This window comes from Lycorma delicatula, chromosome 2, assembly GCF_047948215.1.
Source record: "Lycorma delicatula isolate Av1 chromosome 2, ASM4794821v1, whole genome shotgun sequence".
Lineage (NCBI taxonomy): Eukaryota > Metazoa > Arthropoda > Insecta > Hemiptera > Fulgoridae > Lycorma > Lycorma delicatula.
The window spans coordinates 51,654,217-51,674,709 of NC_134456.1; the positions used below are offsets into that span (position 1 = coordinate 51,654,217).

Genomic DNA, 20,493 nt, shown 5'->3' on the forward strand with positions numbered 1-20,493 from the left:
TACACTATCCATCCCAGATCTTATTATAGCTGTGACACACAAACAGCATTTTCCCAAAAGTGAGCCTGGTTTGTTGGATGTATTTATGTTATTCCTTATGCTACGCCATTTTGGGATATATTTACTATACACATGAATTTATATACAGGATGATTCCAAAGGAAAGTGACATAATTAAAAAAAACTCAATCTAGAGCTTGAAATATGGAAAAACTTTTACGTTAACATATGTCCAAAAACACTTTGTTATACTGTTATGTCTAGTGAAAAGTTTTGTTCAGATTTCAGTTTCACTGGTAAAATAAGGTTACACTGAAATTTTCAATGTGTTAATATCCAAAAATTGCCATTGTTTGATTATTTTCAACCACTGAAAAAAATAGCCTTTACTTATGAAAACAAAACTATTTTATTAAATAAACAGAACAATTTTATTTCCAGATTAATAAATAAACGTGTATAACAATTGCTGCATTGATACTTCTTAAAAATTAAATGATAAAAAGAGTTATTTAAATTGTTGTGGTGGGGGTCCAAATAAACCACCACCTTGTTTGCTTGCTGTTCTTGATGGAGCAAATCCCAACAATTTTTGAATATTCTGAAAAAAGAAAAATCTTTTAGTAATAAAACAAGGTGATATATATAACCTGAAATTATGTATTATAAGAAAAAGATAAAGCACATTTATAATGCAGAAATAAACAGTTTTTCTTAAACAGATTTACCGTGCACTTTTCCTATAAAATTCTCAATTTTTCCTGATTTTGACAATTATATTTTACGATCAAGAACTGGGTTACACTGTATTCTACAACACCTTACTTCCAGTTTAGACCCGAGCAGGGTTTGGCTTTTTTTTGGAACAATTTATTGATCTCATAATCTTCAGTAAAATACATGTGTAAGTACTTGACCAAAGTTGTAATAAGAAACATGTGCTACCATCATTTTGTAATATTTTCCTACAATTAGAAGAATTAATGCAAAAACAATATTCACACTAAAAGAGAGAAAGTTTAGTCTTTGAAGATTTGTATTTAAAGGACCACAGACAGACAGGATGAATAACAATAAATATGTTTGTTTCAGATTATTTTCTATGTTGTAAGCAGCACTGCAATGATGAAGGTACGCTGGATATTATAACAGTCAGTTTATTTTAGTTTTTGGTGGTTTCTGGATTGATACAAGGATGATTAACATTTTAACTACCACATGTACCTTGGTGCACAGTTCACACTAGTGACCTGAACGGACTATGTGAACCAAATTGGTGCACACATCACCACTCATTTCTGTTGCCTGTGACCAAATGATGTTCACATACCTGTTAGTGTTATAAATTTTATTGTTTTAAATGGTTGTAATGTTTCATCGGGTTCATTTAAAACTTAATATTCGCTTGGGTTGAGATTGTGTCATACAAATATGAAAAAAGTGCCATTTTGTTTTCATTCAGTAAACACTTTTTTGTTACAATTATTATTTTATATCATACAGAAATAACATATTTAGGAACTATTATACGCTTCTTCTAGAAGTGTTAAAAATTCATAATATTTGAAATGTCTTATCATAAAAATTTTTGGCTTTAGAATACTGTTGTCTAGTCAGTTTGTTTATATATACTAGTTCTGATGTTGTGACAAGAAAAAATGTGTTGAGTGTGTTTACTTTTTCTTTCATTAGTGTGTATTTGTTTGTAGAAAATGGATGATCAAGATACTGATGACATTTTAGAACTACCCACTACTGAAGTAAGTGATAAGAGTGATTTTTATGATAATACAGATTCTGATAACCTAAGTAATGGTGAAATGTCTGAGTCTGAAGATGAACAATTTAGTCTTAGTAAATCACTAACAATGCTCATCCTAGTACATCGCAATCAGTAGTAAACAACATTGTATAATAGACGGTAATGAAAATACACAGGCAGATGAAATTGATCCAAATGGAAGAATTGTTTGGAAAAATGTTTCAGGTAACTTGAAAAATTTCGCATTTACAGCAATGGCAGGCTTTAATCATAAATTCTTGGAGAAAAGGAATGACAATAATCCTTTTGATTTTTACGGCCTTTTTGTTGATAACAAACTTATTAGATATGATTGTATGTGAAACAAATAAATATGTAAAACAAGAAATAATCAAAGGGATTATCAATGATACTTTAATTGATCATACTCTTTTTGCTAACTTGAAAGATACAAACAAAGATTAAATGAAGAAGTTCATGGGACTAATTTTATGGTTAGGATTAAATGGAAAGCCATCCTTGAGGGACTATTGGAGTCGAAACATCTTGTATAAAAATGAAGTAGTTACAGTTCAAACACGTTTTGAGACTTTTGAAGGCATTACACTTCTCAGATAATTTATTGCGTGGTCAAGCAGAGAGGTTACACAAGATAACCCCTCTAGTCAATAAAATGAATGAAAAATTTCAATCCATTTTAAAACCATTTCCAATCAGATGAGCTCATACTCAACCTGTATTAGAAAAAACCTAAATGGTATAGAAAAGTTGCAATCGACCTGCTATTAAACGTCGCTGTAGTAAATGCTATGTTTACATATAATAAAACAGTTGAAGATGAAAAAAATGAGAATTATCACAAAATTTTGAGAATTATCATCTCTTTCTTTGCTAGGAATTAAACAAGATTACAGGCTTCAGGAAAATCCAAATAACTGACTTTACATCAACTTATTGAAAGTCAAAATCGAGGAAGATGATCTTTACGTTATAAATATTATTCAGAAAGATTTAGTAAACAAAATGCCTCCAAAAATGTTAAGGAAGTTAGAACAGTGTCCAATTTGTGTATGCCATGTTTCTTTTCAATGCATTCTTGTGTATAAATATAACTTGTCCAAAGTTGTTATTAGACTAGAAATAACATATATCTAACCAGGATAATAGGCTAATCATCCAAGTAATAGTCGTATGTTTTATTCCTTAATAATGTATAATATTTTCTAATATTATAATTGTATGACCCAATTAGGTAGGTACACATGGTTCAATATGAAAATAATATTTTAGGTTCTAAACAGACTGTGTAGCCACATATGGGCACAAACAAATTAGAGAGAAAAAAGACCTGGTCCGTTCAAAATGTTCACATCATGAACAACTAGGAGTTAAGGTGTTAAAACCAATCAATCAGATACTTTGATTAGGAAAGCATTATAAGTGTCTGAATGTTATGTATCTAGTAAAAAGTAAGTCAGGTAAATAGGGTTAACTTTAAAATTCTGAAACTAGGAATAAGAACAGCTTAATTGTTATCAGTATGACAATGCTTATCCCCAAACTGGTTTGGGTTTTAAAACTGACAGTATTATTTTTTGCTTTAGCCTTATGGTGAAATTACAATATTCAAATTAATTTATCTACCTTATTATATAAGAATTTATATTATAGATTGTTTATACTGTTAAATTTTTAAAAAATGATATCTTTTTTAAGAAAATTAAATTCATTGTCATCTTAGTCTTCAAGATTTAAACTGCAGCCTGTACTATTCAATAAAATTAACTTGTTTTAATTTAAGAATGATTAGATAACATAATATAAGAGTAAGTATTCATTCTTTATTCTTAATACATTTAGCAACCTTCTCTTAAGTACTTCTGGGAAATAACATCCCTTTAAAATTCTACTGTAATACATTATGATCAAAAAACATATGCGTTGGTTACTGTTTCTTACAAGTGAAGGTTGATCCACAAATTTTTTTTGAGAGACTAACCAAGGAAGCAATACCTTGCGCCCCAGTAAGTGCTTTATTGAGCGATGGGATCAGCAATAAAATGAGTTCTTAAGTGAATTAACAAAAAAAAAATTCTACACGTGAAAAATGTTTAAACATAAATAATCTGTAATCACCAAGTAAATGTCATATGACATATGAGTGAGATTCTTCTGATAAATAATTCCTGACATTTATGCACTTGCTCAGCAGACTGTTCTTGTGGTTAACTCATAAAAAATCAATTAAAAGCTGATTTTCAAGTTGAGGGTTCTGAGGTTCAAATCCTAATAAAAGTTACTGGCTTTTATATGGATTTGAATACTAGAAAGTGGACACCAGTGTATTTGATAGTTAGTGTTTAATTAAACACACATGTCAGAAATGGTCAGCCTTAGTCTGTTAAAGACTACATCTCATTTACATGTCATACATATCATCCTCATCTCATTGGGCTGTGAGTTGGTTGCTTATCATTCACAGTTGAAGAAACTGCAACATACACATTAGGAAAACATAATTAATAATGTACTTGACTATCATTAGAGGCACTATGGAGAAAACATACATGAATATTTAATCACAGAAATTTTCTTCTTTTTACTCAGTATCTTGCTTGTGTCAGCTGAAGAATCATACTATCATGAATCATCCCTACACCTCATATTCTATCCCTACACCACTCCTCTTCTCTTCCCACCTCTACTCCCTAAATTCAAAACTCAATCCTCATTAACTTTGATCTAGCATTATGATCTCTTCGCATTCACCTTCCATTTCAAAAATTTCAATGCTGAATTTATAAGTAAAAACTTCAAATTATGAAACGTTTTAAATTTAATATGAATTTGTACTCACAATTAAAAAAAAAATATAAAAAAATTTTTTTGATGATTATTTCAACAGACTTTTCAGTGAAGTCAGTTTTCACCATTGAATTTCTAATTAATTTTTTTGAGGAAAATATGAGGTGTCATAAGTACTCCTTGCTCTTTAAAATACATATATGAACATTGAAGATGGTAAAATTTGATGGCAAAATTTTGAGTTAGAAAACTATAGTTTCAAAATATTCCAGCATTTGTATGTTTCTAACACCAAACATTACGCTATATAAGTTAGCATTTAGTGTTAATGCTGGTTCAATTTAAACATCAGATCAAATTCATGTCTAATATGACAGAATTCCTCAATTATAAAAATAAGCAAAAGTTTACACCTCTATTAAGACAACAAAACAAGCTTTTTCAAAATGTTAAATTACATTAAGAAGCAAATAAATTATTCCAAATTAAAATTGTACAAACACATTGTAAATTATTTTATAAAACATTTTTTAATTTATTAATTTACTTCTTCAAAATAGACATGTTCAGAGATAATTAAATATTTTTTTAACAATAATAATGCAAAAAAGTTTCTTTTTTTGCATCACATCAGATCCACAAACAAATACAAGAGGTTATCTAGAAAGTAAGTTCCAAAGGAATATTAAAAAATATAAAAATCATACTAACATACAATTTTTATTATTTTCTGAAGTACAAATCTTTCTTAAATTTTGAATATAGTTGTTATATTAACTAAACTGTCAAGTAGTTATTAACAACTTTAGTAACCTTGTCATCCTCATGGAACTATCAGCCAGCAAGGAAGGTTTTTCAGGGTTGTAAAGGAGATGATCAAATTGTTCCCAGCCAAAGGTTGTGAGATGTTGTGTTGGGAGGGTTGAGTGATTTGATACGTTGGGCATATTTGAAAGAGTGCTGTTACGAATAAACACAATGCTTAGGTAAACAGGCCAAATTGCATGTTCTGAATCACACTAAGCAATTTTTCAACATTTAAAATTGATATTACTAGTGATTGTGCAATTAGGCAAGAAGTCAACAAGCAAAATTAATTTTTTGTTCCATATCATTGTGCACATGATCTTCCGAAAGGAAAATATCAGTTTCACTTTGTCTTTCTGGGCAAAAAAATGTGTCACCATAACATAGATTAATTCATTTCAGGCTTTACATGTGACATCCATGTCTTGTCCCCAGTGACTATACAGCTCGTAATGTTGTCACCTTGATTCTTAATACAGTCAAAAATTTCAATGTGTTGCCAAATCATTTCATTTTGTGATTTTCTGTTAAGCGTCTAAGACATCCAGTGTGCACACAATTTCTGATAATTCAATTTCTCAGACACATCTCTGTTGTGTAAAAATGGATATGAAATTTCTGGAAAATGTACAAAGAGTTAAGTGATGGTGAATCGTCTATTCTCCTTAATCTTGGCATCAATTGTGCTTACTAAATTATCAGTAATAAAAATATGGTTGTCAGTTGTATTCATTATCTCCATCATGAAATCATTTTCTCCATAAACAACACATCTGATCATAAACTGGTGAATTTAATGTCCCTTAATTCCTTAAATTTAATTTGGTTTAATGTTCCTTGCATTCAGAAACAAATTACAGACCAAATTTCACATGCAAATCAAGATATCTTGATTTCTTAAAAATTATAAATATACACTATGAAGCAACAAGACTAGACAAATGAATAAAAGTATATAAATCCCTTCCTAACATGATAGGTGCCTCAGCGTGCACACTTACAATTGAGATCATTGTGCTACAGCAGCAATAATTAGAAACAGAACTTACTTTCAGGATATACTTCATGAATGAAAACCCAGCAGACACAAACCCCACTTCTCTATAATTTAATAAGTATAAAAGAAAAGCTAGAATAAGAAATGGAATTGATTACCTGTCGTATAGACATAGTGCACAGAATATAAAGAAAAATAAATGAGCATTCTGTGTAATCGTCACCAGGTAAATTGCGATGAGAGAGTCCTTGCAGCCAAGATATCGGAACAAATGGCAGCCTGGCTACAATACGCCCATCAAAACTGAAACAATTTATATAATAAACAAATATTACTAACAATAAACTGTGAAACTTGTTATATAGTATCTTAAGTAGTACAGGATTTTACAACTTATTAAGTAATAAATAATAACTTTAGTATCACTTTTATAATAAATTTAATACTAAACTATAATATAATCCTTAACTATTTATTTATAATTTATTATTATAGTAATAATAAAAATTAATGAATTATAAAATTACTGATACAACAAATGTTAAAGCAAATTATCTTTAATGATGCAGACTGAGTTATTAAAATATTATAAGTACCTAAGACAAAAAGAAAAATATATGAAAGGAAAGAGTAAAATCAACTTACATGCTATTAAACATGCTTAACAATGCTGTAAATGCAAAACCGATGGCGAACATGGATTTCATTTTCACCAGTGAAAGATCTCTGTTATTATTTTTCAATTTTTCTTCTTCTCTTTCAATCTTTTTCTTTTGTTGCTTATCAAGTGAATCTCCATGAGCTTCTTTTCTTTTCTCTACTGTAAATGAATATTTCAAATAGCTATAAGAAATCACTTTAATATCAGCATGTAAACTGCTATTACAGAATAAAAAAAAGGGTAAAAATCAGCCAACTCCTAAGTTGGCTGATTTTTACCAATCTTATATTTTGAATCTTAATTCAAAATGTTTATTTTAAGGATTAAAATATAAATTCTGAAATAGTGTTAACAAGAAACGCAAAAGAACAAATAATTTAGCGATAGGTTTTGATACAATGTATTTCTATTACTATTCACTATCAAAAAATAATTAGTTTCTTTGGTATCTTTTATTATAGGTTTTCTCACTGCTTTTGACATTCTCTTATTACAGTGTATATAGACAAGAATAAAAAGTATCACATTAATGTCAACTTGCTTTGTTTAATTTCACCTTGAACAAAGCAAGGTATTTTTTAAATAAAATTTAATTTTTCACTCAATCATGGACAAGTAATTTATAAACTTAATACTTAGGCCCAACTTCATTAATGTTACTACTTTTTACAAAATCGACAACTTTTAACACATAAAAAACTACTAAAAAGTACATAAACTGAGAGGTATGTAACGAAAAATTCTTTTCATCATATAGAAAATAAATGGCTACTTTCAATGTATCTATCTATAACTACAATTGCCTTCCATAAAAAAGGCAAAGCAAGGAATGCTTTTCCTGTTCTAAATGCATGGAGATAACATGCAAATATTTGATTCCATGGCAATGGCTGGTGACAAAGAACATGAGGACTGATTCAATGAGACCCAATATTATGTTTGCAACAGGAGAATGCAGTTAGAAAAAGGTACTATGAACAATGTTTTGTTCTCCAAATACATGCATCTGTGCAACACTTATCAGCTGTCCATAATATATTTATATTTTTTGAAATAAATGATTATAAGAAGGTTGGAGGAGTCATTTAGTCATAGTGGGTGATCGGAATTGACGGTTGAAGTAATGTAGATGTTTTTAAGCTAAATTTATGCCTTATGTTGAAAAATCCTGCTCAAAATACTTGTTATAATATTTATTTTGTAAGTACTATTTATTTGTCAATTAATATTTATTATTTTCTTACAGATAATTTTTCCACATTATTTACTGGTGATGACTGTTTAACCATCAATATCGCCATCTAGACTTAGATTTTAAGTAAAATGTTTTGAAACAGTTTCTGAGAATTTTCTTGTTTCCAATTTATTTCAACAGCTGCTTAGCACAGTTCTTTGTTTATATTTAAAATGCTCAGCTTGATTTGTCAATGCAAAAATGTAAAACATAAATTTATTCTAATTTGTAATTAAACAAAACTGTAAAAAATGAAAATATCAAATTCCAGTCAGTAATTAATTTACTAAGACTACCTCATACCTCATTCCAATTAGGCCAAAATATAAAAAAAATTACAGTTATCAACACTTAGTGACTTAAATAATTGATGTTGGTGATTACCACAAATATCATCAAAGGAAAATAAGAGTCATGAAACTGCCATCACAAAGAACAGGACAAACTACTTTTCAATTTTATGACCAATGGAAAGAAATATTCAAACCATGCAATGAAAAAGACACAGCAAGTAATGTCCTTTATAAATTACATCATCAGCTAAAAAAATTATAACACCAAATTTTGTACGAATGATTAGTTTGAATTTTTGTGGGAGTTCAAAAAACATCAATTTTAAAGCACGACATCAAAGAGGCTCGTTTCATATAGATGATGAAGTGAAGCAAATAATGGAATCATTTCATAATGATTCCATTATTTGCTTCAATAATAAATGGTTTTAATTTGAACATGCGAAAATGTGTCATAAATTGGAAAAAATATCTATCCTCTTAAACAATGAAAGGTAAATAAATAAAAAGTGTTACTCTTAAAAAAGGATATTAAAAATTGTGCATGTTCAAATTAATTTGAAACACACATTGTGTTTTTAAACACACAAATACACTATTAAAAAGAAATTCACAGTTAAGTTTTATTTTTCATCCCTGTAGTGTTATATTAACATCAAGCAAATGTTCACAGTCGATAAAATTAAAAATATAAAACATATATTGTTTATAAACTATTATCCTAATCAAACAGGAGATCACCAGAAATAGTATCAGTGGCAATAGCAGTAATATTTTTGTTCATCTGATATTTTAAATAACAAAATCTATTAAATACATCAATATATTTCAGTAAACTCAACTTACATCGTTTACTTTGACGTTCAACTTCAGCTTTTAGTTTTTGATATTTTTCAGTTCTATAAACCATCAACCATGTCAATCCTAAAAAATATGAATAAATTATTAACACAAAATATCATTTTAATGTAAATAAAATACAAGTACTTTCGTCATTACTGTTACATAGATCACCACCAGTCTTTTCAAACTTTTTAATGAAAACTTTTGTGCTCCACCACAGTGGAAAAATTGTATTATTTAGGGAATAAAATTTTAAAAATTGGCCAAAAAGGAAATACATCAAAGCAGACTACCAAAAGCAAACAGACAAAAAGTCTGGTTGTAGAATTATAATCTGCAGATTAAGATTTTTGTTTAATATTTTAAATAAATGTAAATAAATAATGAACAAAGGAGGAAGGTTGAATAAATGAAAAGTTAAGGTTTTAAATATAGCAAGCCAAGGTTAAGTTGGAGGGTCAGTTAAACAGATTTTAACAAAAATTGGAAAAGGGGATTCTTGTTTGTAATTAATTATAAATAAAGCCAACTGCAATATGTGGTCTGTTAGGTGATCTGTACATTAAAGCATGCATAGTTAGTTAATTTAGTACTACATAAAACTTTAAAAGAAGATGAATGTTATTAAAGAAAATTTACAGTACTGATAGGAATAGAGATTGATCAAATTAGTAATGTATTTGTTATCAGTATTATAAAATGCTAAAACACTCCACAGTCCACTTGATATTATTAATATTAATACTTATATAAGTTCACTTTTCTTTGAGTTAATAATAAATCTAACTTATAGATTTCAATTTTTCTCACCTTCACCTAGCAATGCTGTACATATTGAAATAAACAATATTAGAATTGTGTCTGCCCACATAATGCATACCCAATATGACTATTGAATCTAAAACTGAAACAAAACCAAATATAAAAAATATGTATCACAATGTATTTTACTTAATCTGAATAATAATAGATTTAAAATAATTTAAACATAGCATCAACTACATTTTACTGATTACAAAGACTAACATTCATAAATGAACTACAAAATATGAGTAATTAATAAGATCTCACAAAGTGTGAGAAATAATTCAATCTTTGAATCACGTTCAGTTTTGAATTTTCATAATTATACTCATCAAATGTAATATTTCCAGAAAAGAAAAACACTTTTAGTCCAATACAAAATTTAATAATTATTTTTTTATATATTAAATAAACTTCAATTTACAATTTTTCTGCTGATCATGGATATTTACATTTTCTGAGTGACATATATATCACACGGAAATTTTATTGCTATGATTAAAAAAAAATTCTTTAAAGTTGGTTACCATTGGTTATTTTTCAATTAACCATAATTTTAAATAAGTGTTGCTTTGAAATTAGAAAAATAATAAACATCTTTTGTTTGTGTGTTTGAAAAAACCCTGTAACACTTTTAGCATCAATCAATAGATGTTCTATTCACGTGAGTTTTTTTATGAGTTGTAACTGTCATAAATTACATGTTCTTTACCAAAATTTTTTTGTATCTAAATTTAAAAAAAATTGACAAAAAGAAATTATTTTTAGATAATAAAATATGACTCATTAAAGAACTCCTGGAAAGGATCTAGATTTGTAAATTGATAAAAACTACCTTTTGATGGCCACCTACTTATAAAACCAATCAGCTTAAAAACAAACCCATGAAACAATTTTTAAAAACAAAAATGCTTCAAAGTTACACATTATCAAGTAGTTAAACATAGTTTAGGTATTCAGATGCTGATAACAAACTGCATAGTTTAAAAATACTAGCTATAAAAATTTATCCATGGTGGCATGATTTAGCATAAAAAGCAAATTATTTTGCAGAAGAGCTAAATTGCATTCACTGATTGGTGGCTTAACTAGTTCAGACACAATTTCTTTTAAATGTGAGCAAAGAAAAAGCCAAATGTTAACAAAGAAGTTTGTAATACAATGATGAATTATTTTATTGTTGGCTTTCGAAAAGGCTACACCTGTTTTGTATGGTCAGCAAGTTAAAAATTACCAACCATATGCCGGAAAAAATATGCATAAAATATTGCATATGCTTTAAGAATGGGATAAAGTGTAGCACTGCATTGGAAATTTTGAATGTTGATTTTGGTGATTCTTCTATGAATAAAACAAGTGTTTACAAGGGATACAAATGTTTCCAAGAGGGCGGTTAAGATGAAGATGATGAGTGCCCTGAACGTTCCAGTACATCAACAACTGATGACAACATCAAAAAAGTGAAGAAAATGGTTATGGACAATCGCCAAATCACTACCAGAGATTCAATAAGGATTACTACCTGAAAGTTCTATGCCGTTTGCAAGAAGCAATCCAGAGAAAACTCCTGGATTTGTGTTAAAACAATTCATGGCAATTGCACAATGATAATGCACTTGCTCACACTTCACTGCTTGTTTGCCAATTTTTGGCCAAAAAATCGCACCATTATGATGCCTCAGCCTCCACATTTGCCGAACTTGGTTCTCTGTGACTTCTTCCTACTCGCCAAGCAGAAAAAACCTACAAAAGATGACGTTTTGTTGACATTTAAGAGATCAAAATCATCAAAGGAGCTAAATGCCATATCAGAAATTGTGTTCCGCAGGTACTTCAAATTTTGTAGAAAGTGCTGACACAAATGATATCTGCAGTATTATATCTGAAAATGTTATCCAGGCAAGTGATACTCCTTTTCAGATATATATTTTTTTTTCCAAAGTCAACAATACCCATATTACTCTGTACTAATATTCAAATTATAAACCAAATTGATGTATGTAGTATCTTGGAGATACTACAATATACAGACAGATACTACATCAACCAAATTGATGTATGTATGTATGCATTATCTTGGAGATACTGCACCATCACACTGTTATTTTTGAGCTGTGGAGAGGTTTTCAGTGTAGTTCACATAGGTTCTCCAATGCCCAGTACTGACAATTCTGTACATTAACATAGCTATCCAGATGGAAATGGGCTTTGTCACTCATCATTATTAGGGCGTTTGCATCTTCCATAAGAATGGCGTTCATTATGCCTCAGAATTATTTGCGTTGCACAAAATCCCTTTCAGATAGCTGCTGGATGATCATTATTTTGTGATGAAGCAAATGACATTATATACCCAGTGCTACAGCCTGTTGCCTAGCAAGAACTGCCCTTCTCACTCTACGTTTTCTGAAGTTCAGACTAAACGAGGAAGGCCAGTTGGTGTTTTTCTTCATCACAGAACCTAGTACCAATGCCTGAATCCACAGGAGTATGGTGTTTTGATCTGGAACTGTACCTCGACGTTAGACATTAAAATTTCAACAGAAAAAGACGTTGGACTGTGACCACAGAATCACTGTTTCTAAAAAACTGCTTAACAGCAAACACACGATATTCTATGCTCCAATGCTCCACAGTGACTGAAACTGCATAATCTGAGCTGTCCACCAGAAGGTCAATACCCCCACTCGCTGCTGAGTACTAGTACAATTTAAAAAACATGCTTTTCCCCTACTCCACTTTGTAAATATGATTTTGAAGGTGACAAATCAATATTGATGTATAAATTTTTTTTGTTGAAAAAACTAAATTCTACACATTTTTTTACCCACCTCATACATGTATATATATGCATATATAATCATGTATGCACATATATATATATATATATATATATATAAACCATTAAGCAAAAACATGAAGGGGAGGACATACTAGTATTTCATTATCATTAAAAAAAAAATGCAATACTCTTTAAATTTAAGTTAAAGATTGCTTGAAAAAGCAATACAACATTATACAAAACCATCGCACATTAAAAGAGGAAACAATCTATTTATGATTTTATTAATTTATATAATATTTTATTTTATGAAAACTTAAAAGTGTTAATGAAATAAAGTACAATTAATAATTTTAACAAAAACTATCACTTTTAATAATGATGTTACTTACTTAAATTTCTTTACACAGAACTTACAAGTTTACATTATTTATAGATTTATCAATCAATATGCATGCATACAATTGTTTGAATTCATATTCAATTTGTATTAGAATGGTAGTGTTACATTTAACTCCAATGGTGAACCCTGGAGTTCAAAAGGTCTTTAAACAAAAAAAAATGAAAACTGAAAACGTTTAGTTTTTTTCTTAAATTTTAACCAAGGGTTTCCCTCCTGATAATATAAAAGAAACGTTAATCAGACAAGTGCTTGGTAATTTAACAAGTGAGACTAATAATAAATTATTAAACTGCATATCATATATAAATCTCATTCACACACTCAACTAAGTGCAAAATACAATTAACCCAAAACTGCAAAGCTATATCATTAACTACTTTTACTTGATTATAATACTCGTATTAGGAGGCGAAATATTTGGGTGATACAGTTGTGTTCTTTTGACTCCAAAACAGCTGCACTAACTTTTATTAAAACAGTACCAAACAATTATATCAGTCACACAAGTAGCTTTCAACACTACTTTCAGCATAAGAATTACCCAACACATACTTATTTTTAGTCATCAGAAACACAATATGAATAGTTATTACAGAGAATGTATAATTATTTAGGATAGGATATTGTGATGTCTTACAAAAGTACAGGGAAATTAACACAATTACACTGGTTTGAGATACTATTGAAACCAACTCATTTACCACATTAATCCTATTAATTAAACAAAAAATTATTTTCTTAATTTATACATTATCAGATATCATCCAGCATACATCTGAATATATCTTAATTGTAAATAACTTGTAGAAAAAAATTCACCTACTATTACAAAATATGTATATATATGTTTGTAAATATACTATTACAAACCCTAACTACTACCAATCTTCACAAAACTAAGTCCTCCATTAAATGGGACTAATCTGGAAAAAAATGTATGCACATTGTCACAGAAATATATCTGAATTAAATTGTCTGCAAGATCTCCCAAACCAAATAAAAACCCAGAATTTTTTGATGGTAGTTTAAATTTGATTAACTTTTCTTTATTTTATAAATTCTGGTTGTTTATTATAAATCTGTATACAAAATTAGTTGTACAAAATCAGTTCTACAACTAATTATGAAAATCGAAATTATTTTGATAAAAAATTCACTGAGCATATTTAATTCCTTAAAACATTCTTTATAAAAATTCTTGGTTTACAAGTGTAAATAATTTTTTTTTTTATATTATAAATATATTATATTAATAATATATTATTACTTTTCCCCAAAAGATTAACCATGGTTCAGTAATGGATAAATGTTAGCATGATATATAATAGACAATACTTCATTGTCTGCACATCAAGATAACAATATAACAAAAATGTGCACAATTCAGTCTTTTTGACAACTGTTTTATGTTGTATTTTGATGTTAGCGCTTCATCCACAATAAATATAGGAAAGTTTAAAGTAGTAGACTTAATACTTCAATTTTTTTTAGTGGGAGTGAATTCAACACTGAACTTTAACTGATTTGTTCACCCAGTATTTAATAACAATCTATTAGCTTTAAAATAATCATTTGAGAAATTTGTTTAGCAAATTGGAAGAATTATCGCTGCGAGCTATTTCAGTGCCAAAGTTCAATCCGTAACTTTTTGTGCACATCACTTGCATAAACCAGAATAAGAGTGGACATAAATACAATCTGAAAGAATGCCATCTTAGTTAACAGTACATCATTCCATAGTTTTACAGCTTATAATAGTATTGCAATTTATTAAGACAATAGTTGCAAATAAGAAAATATTTGTAATTTTTGTGAGCAGTCACAATTGATGATTTTGGAAGATCACAAAATACAATGATGTAGAGATACACTATTAATCTCATGTGATGCAGTGCTTCTAAAATATTATTTATTAGATATATACTATATTATTTTCACCACAGTCTAAGTTATTAAGAACATTAAACAGGTTTTCATCGCTATTTATTTCAAATAAACATGGAAAATGAATAAATGCATTAATTATAATCATTATGTTTTCTTTGTATAAGTAAGTGATTGGTAAGGCAATTTTTTATTACAGAAATTTGAGAATGGTTCAAAAAAGCTAATATTTACAATAAATGGTTAGTTAATCACTACCAATACTGGTGACCTTGTCCGGTTGTCCTATATCTTATCTCCAAAATGTATAATGATCAATACATCATATGTGATTTAATTTAAATCACCGATTGGCAGATATTTTATTCTTGATTTATGATATCCAAAATTAGTGTGTTCAATTTATTCAGAAAGTATCCTTTTCCAAAAATGGTTAAAATACAGTCCATGTGAGGATAACTTTTATGAGAATAACCCTACAGCTGTCACAACTTCATTAATATATTAAAATAGTATTATCCATTTGTATATGTACATACATCATAATTTACATTAATTTTGTGAAATAATCACATTTTTATTAACATTTTCTAATCTTCCAATGGTCTCTATTACTGTTAATTAATATGGATGTATGACATTTACATTATGAATTGATAAAAAATCATTTTGACTAAGGCTTGAAGACTTGCAACTGATTTTAAAACTGACTAAATTTATCCTTTATGAAAAGAGAGAGTAGAGTAATTGTGAGAGGGAGAAAGGGGTAGAGAACGAGAAAGCAGTAGACCAAATGAAGAGGAAGGACAGTAAGTAGTGCTGAATGACTGGTTTTATCAAGATGTTATATCAAACTTGCTTTTTTTTTTGATAAATCAATATCCAAGTCCCCACTTATTGGAAATTCGTAAAAATACACCAAATCAACATTTCAATGTGATCCATCATAAATAATAAACTTTTCAAATATATGCATACAACATAAAAAAATACAATCCTGAAAATAAAATATAAGCTTATACTACATAAAAAATGATAACCAATCAATGCATCTGGTAACTCAATATAATGTCTTTTGACATACACATCTTTGAACAAACATCTAATTATCAAAATCACTCACCAACCTACAAAAAAAACAAAGTCTAATGTAGTAATAACACACTTCTGAAATATTAAACATATTAAATATAAAAAAAGATAAACAAGCTAATCTTTGTTTCTAATACAAACATTATATACAAACTGTTATCTTTCCTATATCCTGCATTTTGGCACAGATATTTTTAAAATAATGAACAAACACAAATAATCACACACAAATATGCCTTGAAATAATGATATTGGTACGGGTACATTGAATTTACGGGTACGGGTACAAAGTTAGATAATACAACTTTTAATAAAAACATAGGAAAAATGGGGCACAACTTTAAACAGAAATTCAAAGAATAAATTTACGCACTCTTCTCATAATCAATATTTTCCAATCATTTCAAAGAAACAAACACAGCAGCATTAATAACAGATATTATAAATAAATCCAGAAAACCAAATATTAAAACATTAGAATGTAACAAAATAACAAATTTATACAACTTACTAAATGAACAGACACAAATCAAAATAAGTTCACTTTTTGACCACATCCAAAATAAACGAGTTCTCGTCCGTTATCCTCCCCCAATCTGTTGAATGTCATTACCACATGATTTAATTACATTTTCTGCTGCATATATGAAATACTGTGTTAAAAAAATTTATAACTCAAGTTCATGTTCATTTCTGTACTGTAATTTGAATTGTTTGATATTAATTTTTAAAATTACATCAGTACATCATAGTTATTGTCATATTTGCAGTAATTATAATTAGGTACTGTTATGGATCTTTCTTAAAATTTGTTTCTTTATCAAGATGAAATGAATTGTGTTCATTTGCTTCAAGGTTTGGATATTTTACCACAATATAACTAAGTAATGAAGGGCACGATATGCAATTAAATATTTTGAACAATCAAGAATGATGGCAGTGCAAGAAAAGGCAGTGTCAAGTCGATACACAAATGCAACATATTATTTACTCATGGAGGTATGAAATGACTGCAACTTTCTGTGAATTAAATATTGACTACAACACAGTTGTTAACTGAAGAAATTGTCAATGAAAAGTCTGTGCCAAGAAGCTTTTAAAATCAAATCGTGTTATCAGTGGCCCAGGTCTGACGAGTCTCTATTGTAAGGAGGAGGAACAACCTCAGCAGAGTCCCTCAGGAGCAGTGGATGTTCAGAGAATTAATCTGTGAAATGGGGGAATGTTTCATGTTCACAGTAGACAGTCGTTCGGCAGATATGTTATTAATGATTACAATAGAGCACACTGCATCAAGCCCAATAATAATTTCTGATCAATATGCGACATGCAATGGTATAAGTAATTTGAATAGATAATGTTGTAAATCAAGCATAGCAAAAAATTTCTGGGCACCTACTTATAAGAACTATTATGATGGAAAGAGTGAAAACAGATGACCACAATAAGTTTCAAGTGATTCTGTAAGATATTACTACTTTTTGGCCTATGCAGTAAATATCTGCATGTTTAAAATATTACCTCAGTTTCAGCTTTCATTAATTTGTATTTAATGATTATTTAATTATTTCAATTTGTAATTTTTTTCAATATTTAAAAAATGTATCTAATTCTAAGAATTTTTAAAATATTTTTTTCCGAAATGCTAATACAATTTTCTGTCAGAAATATTCACAATATAAATGTGAAGGAGGGACAGGATAATGGAGGACAATCAAAATGTAGTCTTAATTCAAAATAGGCTTGCATTAGCATTAGCTGATGTCATGTTAAAATAAAATTGCAACACAAACATTGTTAAAACAGTGTAATAAACATTATTTTTGGTTAAATAATTCAGTTAAGTTTGTTAATTAAGTTAAGAATGAAATTAGATTCAATTAGGACTAAATTAGGGTGGTTAAGCTTAGGTGCATTAGGTTCGTTTATTTATGCAGTAAACAAGTCTGTTTAAGTGAAATTCAATTGAGTTTGGTTAGGTTTAGGTCACGGTTAAGGTTATGCTAGGTAACTAGCGATATCAACATAATCTAACCAAATATATCGAAGAAAAGTTAAGTAATTTCAACTGTAACGTAAGGTTCATTCCAGATTTTATCAAAATCGGAGGCCAGTCAAAAATGATATACAATTACCAATACTTAACCTAAACAATAAGACTATTACAACTGTAATTCAGTATTAATACAATACTTACTAGTAACAAAATATTACAATACTTTGCAACACTAATACCGATGCATAACATAAATCCCATAACAAAAAACATTTAACAATGTTTCCTCCAAAAACCAAGATCAAATTAATTACAACTACAGGACGCATAAAATCTTACAAAACTTTTGTAGTAAACTATCCTTAGTACATTATGTAACAAAAAACACGTGTAGTAAACTAGACATAGGACAACTTACAGTGACACAAAATGCAGGTCACAACCTCATGGTGGTTTATATAGGTAAACGAAACATAACCTGTAACATAACTATGTCTAAATCAGCTGAATATAGCCAATCAAGCCATGCCAATTATTATTAATAGAATTATTAAAGGTATTATCGCATTAAAATTTTTAAATAATAAATGCGACCAATGAATCATGTCAAATAAGAATATAAAGATATTTTTTTGCATCTGTTTAAATTATACTTTTCATAGACTATTATAAATGTATAAAAACAGATTATTTTATATTAGCTGTTCCTTTTGGATAAATATTTCGTTGTTTTTTGAAGTAGAAATAAATATGTCGCTTCTCATAATATTTCACACTCTTCTTATTGTTCTTTTGTTTGTAAACACCTGAAATGTAAGGAGCACAGTCCATGCCGGGTTCTAATCCTGGTAAGGCATGGCATTTTCACGCGTTACAAAAACTGTCATTCATCTCATGCTAATAGTAAAGCAATACCTAACGTTGTTACTTGAGGTTAAAAAAAGGAGCACACTCCAATTGCTTTCTCTGAGAGCAACAGCATTTACTGTAAATCCAATCATTTGGTGAACAAAGTGAAATATTACTTATATAACTGGTTATCAAAAGTATTATAAACATAAATTATCTATTTACATTTACTGTAAATCCAATCATTTGGTGAACAAAGTGAAATATTACTTATATAACTGGTTATCAAAAGTATTTTGTTATGGTTTTACCAATAATTTAGTGAAATACCACTATGTATAACAAAATATTCGTAGTGTAAGGGAAAACTTTGATTTATTTTTGATAGAAATTGATAAATTAGAAAATTTACCGTATTATTTATTTTTAACAGAAATGGGTATAAAATTAAATAAACTAGTATCCGATTGATAATTACACTTGCTATTACAATTGTAACGACGACTACAGATCGGATGGAATAGCTGGTTATATTAAAGACAATATTGATGAACTTTTTAACAAAGTGACCTTTGTCTCAACTTAACGTATAAGGGTTGACTTTGTAGTAGAAGATACTGAATTTTGTTATCACTTTATAGAGATACCACAGTCTAGCTAGCAACTACTTTATTAATGAAATAAAAGAATACCTTGTTTCTATTAGCACCCCTAATGTCTTAATAACAGGTGACACATAATCCTGATATTTTAAAATCGAATGTTTTGGTTGACGATACAGATTTGTAATGTCTAGCTTCGGTCTCACCTCTTACGTAGAAGAGCCTACACGGGTGTATGGAAACTTCGTCTCGTGTCTGTATCATTATTTATTCGTTCAAACCATTTGCAGAGGACAATGCTTTCCGATCAAATTTTCGTCATTTCTGAATAACTGACCTCACAATGAATTTTTAAAACTATACTAAACTACTCCCTGACACATGTTCCTGCACTACTAACGACCAATTTAATTTTTCAGAAACTGATGTGTCTATCCTCAACCTTTAATTACTAGTCTACTCCTATCGGCCTTTATTACTAGGTTGGGTAAAATTTCACTGGTAAATTTTTTTTTCAGTATATTTTCACTTTATATGTTATTGATATTTATTATCAATATATATCTTTTATTATCCGCCTAAAAAAGTATCTTTCAGTGGTATTATTTAATATTTAACTAAATATTACCATGCCTTTTTTCGTAAAAAACAAAAAGTCTTTACCCATATTCTGATTTGA

General features: G+C 28.8%; 1 protein-coding gene across 3 annotated transcripts; it reads right to left on the reverse strand.

Annotated features, from left to right (window-relative positions):
• Positions 1-385: 385 nt before the first annotated feature.
• On the reverse strand, positions 386-20,210 carry LOC142318795 (calcium load-activated calcium channel). Of its 3 annotated transcripts, none has more exons than XM_075355282.1 (6): positions 19,905-20,210; positions 10,213-10,306; positions 9,406-9,483; positions 7,017-7,191; positions 6,530-6,674; positions 386-601 (listed from the first exon to the last, which is right to left on the reverse strand). In XM_075355282.1, exons 2-6 carry the CDS (start codon positions 10,271-10,273, stop codon positions 509-511), a joined length of 552 nt encoding a protein of 183 aa, XP_075211397.1. In that variant the 5' UTR covers positions 10,274-10,306; positions 19,905-20,210; the 3' UTR covers positions 386-508. The 3 variants fall into 3 exon arrangements, with proteins under 3 accessions (XP_075211397.1, XP_075211396.1, XP_075211395.1); XM_075355281.1 differs by lacking the exon at positions 19,905-20,210 and adding an exon at positions 18,782-18,900; XM_075355280.1 differs by lacking the exon at positions 19,905-20,210 and adding an exon at positions 18,565-18,850.
• Positions 20,211-20,493: the final 283 nt, after the last annotated feature.